This window comes from Pinus tabuliformis, chromosome J (genome assembly GCF_031772625.1).
Source record: "Pinus tabuliformis cultivar Carrire ecotype Pingquan chromosome J, CPIR1, whole genome shotgun sequence".
Classification (NCBI taxonomy): domain Eukaryota; kingdom Viridiplantae; phylum Streptophyta; class Pinopsida; order Pinales; family Pinaceae; genus Pinus; species Pinus tabuliformis.
In genome coordinates, this window is record NC_142295.1 from 21,597,340 (window position 1) to 21,608,399 (window position 11,060).

At 39.8% G+C, this 11,060-nt stretch overlaps 1 protein-coding gene across 1 annotated transcript; it reads left to right on the forward strand.

Annotated features, from left to right (window-relative positions):
• Positions 1 to 5,080: 5,080 nt before the first annotated feature.
• On the forward strand, positions 5,081 to 5,443 carry LOC149225216 (uncharacterized). The gene has a single exon (XM_089379893.1). The coding sequence runs from the start codon at positions 5,081 to 5,083 to the stop codon at positions 5,441 to 5,443; it is 363 nt and encodes a 120-aa protein (XP_089236019.1).
• The last annotated feature ends 5,617 nt before the right edge of the window (positions 5,444 to 11,060 follow it).

Genomic DNA, 11,060 nt, shown 5'->3' on the forward strand with positions numbered 1-11,060 from the left:
GTGGATTCTTTACGGTAATCTTCTCAAACCTGCAAGACAAAGAAAAAGTATTTGAAAATGGCCCATATTTCCATAATAATGCAGGTTTATTTATGAGGTATCGGGAGGAATGCTACAATGCAGATAAATATAAATTCCTAGCAGCGCCCGTATGGGTAAGAATGTTTGGACTACCCATGGATTTTTGGGACCCAGATATCCTGGAAGGAATAGGGAACACCATTGTTAGCTTTGTTAAAATAACGGAATCAACTAAGAAAGGAAGATATACGTCCTATGCAAGAATCTTCGTATACATGAACATTGAGAACCCCATACCAGGAGCAGTAGCACTAGAAAACCATGAAGAAGTGTGGCAACAGGCTCTGGATTATGAACACATACCATTTAGATGCAGAAAAGGCCATGAATATGGGCACCTCTACAAGGAATGCCCCTTAAATGCCGAGGAGGAAGAAAGAAAGACTAAGCAACAAAGGAAAAACACAGAAGATAACGAAGGGTTTCAAGAGATCAAAACCAGGAAAATACCTGCAAAGGAAACCCCTAAGGAAGGAAGAAAAGAACAACCAGCTAAAGAAAATGAGGTGAACAGGTTTGAAATCTTGCGGGTAGAAGAAGAAGAAGAAGAAACCCGAGTCATGGACTACCAAGAGGAAAAAGAACAGGAAGGCAGAATAAATCAAGAAACAAATAGCACTAAACAGAAAGCCCAAAGAGAAACAGGGGAAAAGGGAAGAAAAGAAAAGGAGGATAAACAGGAAAATGAAGTAATGGAAATAGATATTAGTAAAGGGGAAGACCCAACAACAGAAGAAGAAATTCTGAGGAAACTACTGGACAAGTGGAGGAATCTGGATGAGAGGTTTATCCCAAAAGAGGATAAAAAATTATACAAGGAAATCTTCCAAAAATATAGAGAAAAACAGGAGCAAGGAACCACATGCATGAATGAGCAGTTAGGAATACAACCTAACAATAGCCAAGAACAACAAAGTAAAGGAAGAGGAGGATAAAAAGAGGAAGAAAGAATCTCCAGGAGTCAATACAAGTAATGGGAGAAATGCTAGTTAATACGAGAAGAGTAGTACCGCTCTTAGCGGTCTTTCACCAAACCACCCCACCTTCTCAATGATAATTACATCATGTAATATTATGGGGCTTAATAGCAAGAGTAAGCAAAGGTACCTGGCCGAAAGGATTAAAAGAGAAAAACCCCAAATCATGTTGCTTCAAGAAACAAAAATAATGAGGCGGGGGGGAGGGGGGAATGGAGGAGATTCTTAAAAAAATCAAGCTCACCTATGAATGCATGATGCTTGATGCAAAAGGGAGTGCAGGGGGTATTGCAATCTTGTGGAACCCTGCAGAAGTTATTGTAGACCATTGGATAGGAATGAAGAGGATCCTCTCAGGGAGATTCAGAATGATAGGAAACAGAGAGTGGTTCTTAGTATCGGCGGTTTATGGGCCTCACATACCGATGGATAGGAAACAGAGAGTGGTTCTTAGTATCGGCGGTTTATGGGCCTCATATACCAGTGGAAAGAGAGGCCTTCCTAACACATATGCAATGGTTGGGAAACCTGCACACAGAAAAACTATGGGTGATAGCGGGAGATTTCAATATGATCACTTCTACCAAGGAAAATAAGGGAGGACTGCAATGGGAGGATGTAGACATGGAAAGATTCAGGGAAACCCAAGTAGCCCTAAAAATGATTGATATAAACACCATTAATGGAAAATATACCTGGAATAATAGAAGAGGAGGCAACAAGCAGATAGCCTCCAGATTGGATAGGTTCCTAGAAATGGAAAACTTTCTTGGGAAAGATATATTCTATGAAGCAACTATCCTACCATGCTAAGGATCAGACCACTGGCTGATAAAACTCGAAATTGCCATGAATAATCAAAACCAGAACAGACCGTTCAGGTTTGAAGCCTTTTGGTTGTGAGACCCAACCCTCATAGAAAAAATGGAAAACTGGTGGCAGAGCAGTGAAGAGGAAATAAAAGGAAAGAACAAGATGCACACACTCTAATTAAGATTAAAGGAGTTAAAAGGCAAAATTAAGAACTGGAACAGAGAAGAATTTGGTAACATTCAAAAGGACCAAGAAAATCCACAAATAGACATGAAAAGGATACAACAGAAAATAATAAAAGAAGGGAGAACAGAGGAGCTAGCGCAGGAAGAAGGACGGGTGCTAATCAGATTGGAGGAAATTCTATGGAGACAAAAGTCAAGAGTACAATGGCTGAAAGAGGGGGAAAGGAACACAAAATTCTTCCACAGAGCCATGCAGCAACACGGGTAGCAGAACATAATTTTCTCCCTAAAAAATACCCAAGGCAACAGGGTAACTCAGAAAGAGGAAATGGAAAAACTACTAATACAGCACTTCAAAGGCATATTGACGGAGGCGCAAAGCAATAGAGAAGAGGAGATAGCAAAAATAAGTCAATACATTCCTAAAAAGGTAAACAGGGAGTAAAACATGGCCCTCCTAAGGGTAATCACTGAGAAAGAAGTAGAGGATATAGTGAAGACAATGGCCAAGAATGAAGCCCCAGGCCCGAATGGATTTACGGCAGAGTTCTTCCAAGCAACATGGAGCTTTATGAAACAACACATTGTAAATTCAGTGGAAGAATCAAGATGTAATAAAGGAATGCACCCATCATGGAATGCAACTTTTCTAGCATTAATACCAAATGTAGAAAAGGCTGATGAACCTCATGGCTTTAGACCAATAGCCCTATGCAATGAAATTTATTCTAGCCACCATAATGGTAAAAATATTACAACCAATACTTCTAGAACTGATAGCAAAAGAACAAACAGGTTTTGTGAAAGGAAGACAGATAGTGGATGGGATCATAGTCACTCAAGAGGTGATATATTCATTGAAGAAGTTGAGAAATAAAGGAATGATGATCAAACTCGACTTAGCAAAAGCCTACGACAAACTCAGCTGGGAATACCTCTAAAGAAGCCTAAGAGCATATGGGTTTGATGACAGATCGACAGAATGGATAATGTCAATGATATCCACTCCAAGCATGTCCATACTACTGAATGGAACACCAACAGAAACCTTCAAGCCATCCCGCGGGCTCAGACAGGGAGACCCACTGTCACCCTTCCTGTTTATAATAGCAGCGGATGGTTTAGGCAGATTAATAAAAGCAAGAGTAAGCAGTCGAAAATTTAAAGGTCTAAGATTATGGGGGGAAGAATTAACCATTACACATCAACAATTTGTAGATGATGTAATGATGTATAGTCAAGCGAATCTTAAGGAAGTAAAGAAACTAGTGGAAATCCTTGAAGAATTCACAAACGCATCAGGAACAGAGGTAAATAAGGATAAAACAAAAATATTCTTCTTTAATACCCCAATGTTGGCTGAAGCATTCTTAGCCAGAACAATGGGGTTCAGAATTGGAAAGCTCCCAACTAAATACCTGGGAGTACAGTTGAGCGACAAGCAGAACAGAATAGAGAATTGGAAAGGCTTGATAGGAAAAATCCAAAAAAGAATGGATAATTCGACGTTTAGAATGCTAAATATACCTAGTCACCTCATCCTCCTAAAGTCAGTCCTCCAAGCTATGCCAATTTATCAAATGGCCAGTCAAGCGATTCCTAAAACCATATGTCAAAAAATGGTGGAAATTTTCAAAAAAATTATATGGCAAGGAACAAACAAAACAAAAAAGTGGGCTCTGCTCTCTTGGACATGGCTAAGAAAATCTGTCACAGAAGGGGGCTTAGGTCTAAGAGACCCTTACATATTAAACCAAGTCATGGGTGCAAAATTATGGTGGAGGTGGATTCAAGGAGGGGAAGATCTATGGAAATCGTTATGGGAAAAGAAATACGAGATGGCAAAGGTCACCTGAAGGAAAACTTCGAAACTAATCAGAAAAGAAAGGTTCAGCCATCTGGAACCTCGCAAGTTTAAACAGGGACCTGATAAGAGAGCAGAGTTTTTGGGAAATTAGGGAGGGCGACAAAGCAAACTTTTGAGAGGAGGCGTGGCAGCAGAGAGGAACCCTCAATGAGGAACCTCAACTCCAAGACCTTCAACAGTACACCACCCAAATGGAGGAAGATGCAATTAAAAATTACTGGATACTAGACCAGGACGATTACTGGAGAAAATGGAAAATGAAGAACGACTAGCACGAAGCACCAGAAACAGAACAATGGATAAATTAACAAAATGAAATGGAAATAAGAAAAATTGCAATCAAAGAAGGACCAGATATAATAAGATGGGGCAAACGCATAAAAGGCATGTTTACTATCTCAGAAGGATATCATATAACGACTGGAAGAACCAGAAACCCAGACATAAAAGAATGGGATAGAATATGACATTGAAAATCTTGCGAAAAGTGGCGCTTTTTACCTGGATATTACTGCACGGGCGCGCCTTAACCTGGGACCAACTAAGATGGAAGGGGACGCATGGAACCTTGTGCCGCGCCCTGTGCTAGAACCAAGAAGAAACCATGGAGCACTTTGCAAATTCCTGTAGCATCAGCAACAACCTGTGGCAAAACCACCATCAGCTCTTTGAGATCAATGACAGGAACACAGGTAGCATAAGAACAAAAATAGAGAAATGGAGCAGCAAGCCGTACCGCAACAAAATATTGAACCGAGTGTGGAATCTGTCCATCGGTTTCCTCCTGTGGAACCTATGGAATGGAAGAAACCAGGTGATATTCAGGGAATATGAAAAAGCCAAAGAGGAAATATGGAGCCAAACCATGAAAACACATAAGAGAAACAGTAATCCTCGAAAATTGGAAGGAGGAAGGCTAGAAGACGGAAGCGACAGAGACCCGCATTATGAACCGCCTGCAAATCAAAGTAAAAAAAACAAACATGACAGGAAGGGAACACAAGGCAAGAAATGCAAGAGCTGAAGAATGCTATAGGAACCCGCCACATGGATTCACTAAGCTAAACTTTGATGGCACGATAAAAGGCAACCCAGGGGAGGCTTGAATAGGAGGGATATTCAGAGATGACAGAGGGGAGATCAAACAAGTCTATGCAATGGACAGTGGAATCGCTACCAACAACGAGGCAGAATTCCATGCGCTGAACAGGGGATTAGCAATAGCGGTCAAGGAAGGATACCAAAGCCTGCAGATCGAAGGCAACTCGATGATAGTGATAGAAACTATTAAACAACTCCAGCAGGGAGTATCAACCAAAAAACTAAGCAAAAGTTGGCAGACGGCATGGGTAATAACGGAAATAAGCCAGCAATTGAGGAAGGTAGCATACACCATACCGTCTCATGTGAAGCAGAAAGGAAATGCTCCAGCAAACCTCCTTGCGAACTGGGGATGCCGGAACAAAGAGCAGCAACTGGACGTAAGTGCGGAAGAGCTCCAGCAGAAAGAGGAAATGTGACAACTGATTCAGGCAGTAGAAAAAGACAGGCGCCAAAGCAAGCATCTAAAGAATTCACTTGGAGTTGACAGGAGTGACGAAGGACAAGGGCAGATGCAAGCGGGACAGAACAGGTCAGAAATGGAACAGAAAAGGACAGACGCAAGGACAGAGCTGAGTAGGATGACGAAGGGGGGCAGAGGAAGGACAGGCCCAGAGAGATCGGGGGCAGAGATGGAACGGAATGGAGGAGGAGAGGGCAGGACAGCAAGTCCAAGGATGGGTAGCAAACCAGCGCCAAGTAGCAGAGTGGAGTCAGCAACCGGACGACAAGAGCAGCCAGGAGAGGAAAGTAATAAATGAAGGATGGCGGACAAGACAGGTGGGCAGCATCCCAAGGCAGGTGGGAAGGGAGGCGTGCCAAGGAAGGAGTGAATGGAGGACAACTGGCGGTAAAATTACAAAGGGAAAATGACAAAGGGATAAAACCTAAGGAAAAGGCAAAACATGCACTTTTCATGCGGACGAGCAAGGAGAAAGGTGGCGAGATTGAAAGAGTAGACAGCAAGCGGGAGATGAAGGTGGCAGTGAAGCGAAGGATGGTAAATGGGTAGGTGACACTCCCTCTCCCACCTTATGAAGAAATAACCAGTCTGGAACATAGAGTAGGAATGAAGAATGTAATGCAAATCAGGGTTGTTAATAGAAATCACAGTAGAAATCATAGAGATAAGAAAGAATTGTACAGTGAAGAGTCCCTGGGGGCTAAGGCCGGAAAGAAAGATAAAGGTAAGGGTAAGGCGAGGGAGAGCAAGGGCTCGCAGAGGCCAAATTCATAGGACCCCCACAGTAGAATCAACGTCCTGGTAAATAACAGTGCAGGAAGTTTGCATGTCGTGCTGAACAATGACAGAGGGAATGGGAAAACCCAAAAACTAGGGAGGAATGAGTGGCACCTCATGGTGAGGGGCGAAATTGTAATCAGCCACAATTTCACTAACAATACTAAGAAAACCCAAACTGGGAAAGGGGCATGCAACCCAATTAGCGTGAAGAGCGAACTCTTGAGAAAGACTAAGCACTCGACTCAGGAAATGGATTTTAGCATGCATAGCGCAAGTCGGGGTAAACAAGGGTACCCCAAAACCAAAAGAATCAGAGAGGCGATAGTATTGCCTAAAAGGGAAGGAAACCAGAGGGTGGAACCTCAGAGGGTGGGAAAATGCAGGAGTGGAATCAAGAAGAAGGGGGGCAAAAATTCCCTGGATAAAAATGCAAACATAATTGTTAACACTGACAATTGTGCTTATTCTGTGATAGGTCCCACCCCAGAATAGGGCGCCACTGCAAACCAGAACGACAAGCTACAGGCAAGAGAGCTAAGGATCAGAAAAAAGAAGAATGGCTCCTAGGCACAGCAAGAGGACAGTTAAAAAAGAATCAGGCACCAGTAGCACAGGGAAGAAAAGGGGCAGGAAGCCTAACGGAGAGAAAATGAAGAAAATCATAGACTCATACATGGAGGGCAACCCGAAGGAGGTTAGAGAACAAATCTGGAGCTGGGAGAGAGATTTGAGAAATAACCTCAGGTGCAGAGACTTACCCATGGATGAATGGGAAGGAATGTTGCAGGACCCGGGAACTTCAAACGGCAGGCAATCACTCTTCAAAAAGACCCTGCAACAATATTGGATCATGAAACACGTCATAGCTCGAGCCATGACTCTTCACCAGGAACACATGGAAGGGGAAGTTCTGGACAAGCAGGAAAGGAGTAAGGAGTCAGACCCTGTCCAGGCGGAAATACTAAAAGACCTTGCGACAATACAGATCCAAACCTACAAGAATAATCTCGCATTGGGTTGGATTGAGCAGACTCTGTCAGAGATAAAGTGGAAACTGTCACAGGGACGCAAGCTTCCAAGCCCTGGGATGAAGGCGCCATGTTCCGGCGCGAAGGCTTCAGTTCAGATAGCATCCTCTGATGAGGATTAGTCTTGGTTTAAAGTTTGTGTTTTATCTTTGAATGTTTTTAGATGCAGAAAATAAGTAATTTTGTTATGCTCTGTAAAGAAAATAGGGATGCGATCTCGAGAAGCAGGTGGTTTTTGATGAACTTATTCAAATTTTGGAGTGGGTATAATGCCCACCGGTGGTCACCTGGTTTCCTTCGGGCAGGTGACTAGCCAGGGGACATGGTTGTAATTTTTTTTCTTAAAAAGTAAATACAGAGAGCTCTACAATGTTTACAAAAAAAAAGGGCTAGAAGGTGCCAAACCAACAAGATATCTTTAAGAACTTACTTAATGAGCACTAGGTGTCCCCCTCTTGATATATGGAAATTTCACCAAAAGGTGATCCGCTTGCCACTTTCCATAGTAGTCATTTCCAATTAGTTGGACTATATTAATGAGCTTAGTATTACATATGAGGTATTTGAATCCACCTTCCATATCAAAAAAGGGGATCCAAAAAGAGCATCTAGATGTCCACCTCAACCATTAGAAAATAAATTGTTGGTTTTCATAAGTTTCTTTCCATCCCTGTTGCTCCACAAAAAGTATCAATAATCTTCTTGTAACTTGTCCCTTTTACCTCGTTGCAGAAACAAAAGTCAACACATCATTAACAAATAATAAATGAATGAGGTGAATATTCTTACCAATCAAGACTTTGTAAATGTTATTTGATTTCTTAGCTTATGTTATTGCATGACTGAGGTCCTTTACTATAAGGAGAAATATATAAGGAGATAGTGGACAACTGTGATGGAGGCCTTTACAGGGCTTGAAAAAATATGAGCTCGTGCAATTTATTAACAAAGAAAATAAGGATGACATCACATATCCCATAATCCAATTTACAGTTGGTAATCTAAAACTGATTTGAAGGAGAACTATGTAATGGCCCAATCTATCATAATAATTATATACATAAATTTTCATAAAAAATGATTGATAATATGAATGATTGTATCTTCCAATTAAAAATCTACATGAATAGTGAGTGGTGAAACATACTTGTGAGATGAAGAATCCTCTTACAAAAAAAAGAGCTCATAATTAATTAATGAAGTTAAGAATGATGAAAGGTGAAGCATGCAAAGTCGAGTCAAGGTGTTGCGTCACCCTATGCACTCAACTATATGATATTAATTTTTTTTCCTAATTATGAATATAGAGATGCATTGATAATACTAATTTCTTTCCATGCAAATTGCAATAATAAATAAAGCATTCAAAAGGATTTGAATAATTTGTATCCATTAAATAGATGAAGAAAAAACATTTTCTTGTTTTATTTTTATTTTTGATAAATAATAGTAACAATGCTATTATCCCACATTCAAACGTTTTATGTTAAAATTGGCACATTTTATGATCTATACGTTTGAGAAGGATAAATCGATGCAAAGTTAAGGTTATAGTGTTGCTTTTTCAACTCTCGATGAAGTAGAGTGGAAACTAGGGTTTTAGCAATTATAGAGGCACAAAGTGGTGCGTGACTCCTTCAAAAGGAGGGGGGACAACCCCCTCCTATTGAAACACACTTGCAGGCAATAGGTCAACTAAGCAGCTGCATATATCCAAAAATAATGACAGGGGAAAAACCCATCATCATAAATTTTCTAGGGGCAAGAATGAAAATCAAGAGGAGGTACTAGCCGAAAGACACCAGGAAAAAATCGGTCATACATTCCACATGCAAAGAAAGTCCAAACTAGTGATAATAAAAAAAATGTTGAAAACTACAATACATGCAAGATCATGCACTAATTGGAAAATTTATGGGCCTTTGGCCAACAGAAAGTGCTTTAATAAGATGGATCAAGAAAAATCGACATCCTAAATAGGATGTGGAATTGAAGCTAGGCTCTAAGGGTTTTTTTACAACAATATTAAATAACATAGAGGACAAAGCTAAGATATCTCATAATGGGCCATCTTTTTTAACTCATCAGTGTTGTATTTGTGTTTATGAAAGAAGCATTTTGGTCCAAACACAGATGATTTTTCTACAACTCTGGTATGCATTATATTTTATTCCCTACCACATGAATTTTTGGACTAGGAAAAAATGGAAGGTATGGAAATGCTTTAGGATCATATGATATATGTTCAGAAGCAATAAATCAAGGTATATCCACATCATATGCGAGGATCTATGTATACATGAACATCTCCCAACCATTACCAACCAACATATGCATTAACTATCACGATAACACTTGGTACCAATTGATTGATTATGGACACATTCCATTTAGGCGTAGAAAGTTCCATGAACATGGCCACCTATTTCGAGAATGCTCGTTGAATTCTCTACAACAAGCCACAAAATCACTCCAAGAGAAAGACTAGGATGGGTTCAAAAAAGTGATAAACGAGGAGAAAACAAATAGAAAGTACTAAGGAAATAAATCAAAAGTAAACATAAAAGGAAGTAACAAATATGAATTCTCACAAATGTGGAGGAAAAACAACTGATAGATGAGGAAGAGAAAGAAAAAAAAAGAACAAAACCAAGGAAATGGCCTTCAATCCAAACAAGAGGAAGTGGGACAAATCAATGAAGAAAATAGATAAATCAAAATCAATGGCTTAAAGGATGTGGGAATGCAATTAGAATAGGATTCATGGAAGAATAAAAGTTAGGGGAAATAGAGATAGAAAACCTGGACCTACAAACTCTACTTGCAACATGGGAAATATAGGATCTACTAAAGCTACTAGATCATAAGGTGGAATTAATTTCAAGAACCTATCTTCAAAACACAAAGATCATTGCAACATCAAATTAAAGGTAAGAACAACCCTGGTTCATCCTATTTAGGATTTTAAAAATTTAGTAGCAAGGAAAATACTAAAAACAACAAAGAAGAAAAAAAAAAGAGGTAGAAACTCAAAAAGGAAACTCATTTAGGAAATGGGGGAAAAACTACTTAATTCCGATAGGATAAACCTGATGATGGATTCCTACCAACCCACTCCCATAATTCAATCATGAAAGTAGTCTCATGGAATATAAGGGGTTTGAATGGAAAACCCAAACATAAACTCTTTAAACAAAAAACAAGAGTAGAAAATCTAGTCATCATCATGTTGCAAAAAGCTAAATGCTTAGGGAATCAAATAAATAAAATAGCTCAGAAAATATGGAAAGGCTGCAAATGTGAGGGGTGCATTGAGAGGGTTAACAATTTTTTGGAATCCTAGAGGCATCCTTCTCTCAAATTTCATAGCAACTTCTAGATCACTCTCATCCCAGTTCGAGAAGCCAAGATCATAAACTAAAGGATTCATGACAAATGTTTATGTACCCAACCTAGCGAAAGACAAAATGATCTTTATAAGATGCACAAAAAGTATTAAAAATCAACTAGGAGAATTTAATTGGATAATAGGGGGTGCTTTTAACTTAATTAAATTTTTGTTTGAAAGAAAAAACTTGAGGCATTTGTAAGCTAGAGGAGGATTCTTGTGAATTCAAAAACATGATTGAACACCTAAAATTAATGGACATGGAAACCAATATTGGTATGTATACATGAAAAAATCAAAGAGGGGAGAATGTGTAGATAACATCACACCTGGATCGATTTCTTATAACAAAAGCTCTAATGGTCATAGGCATGAAC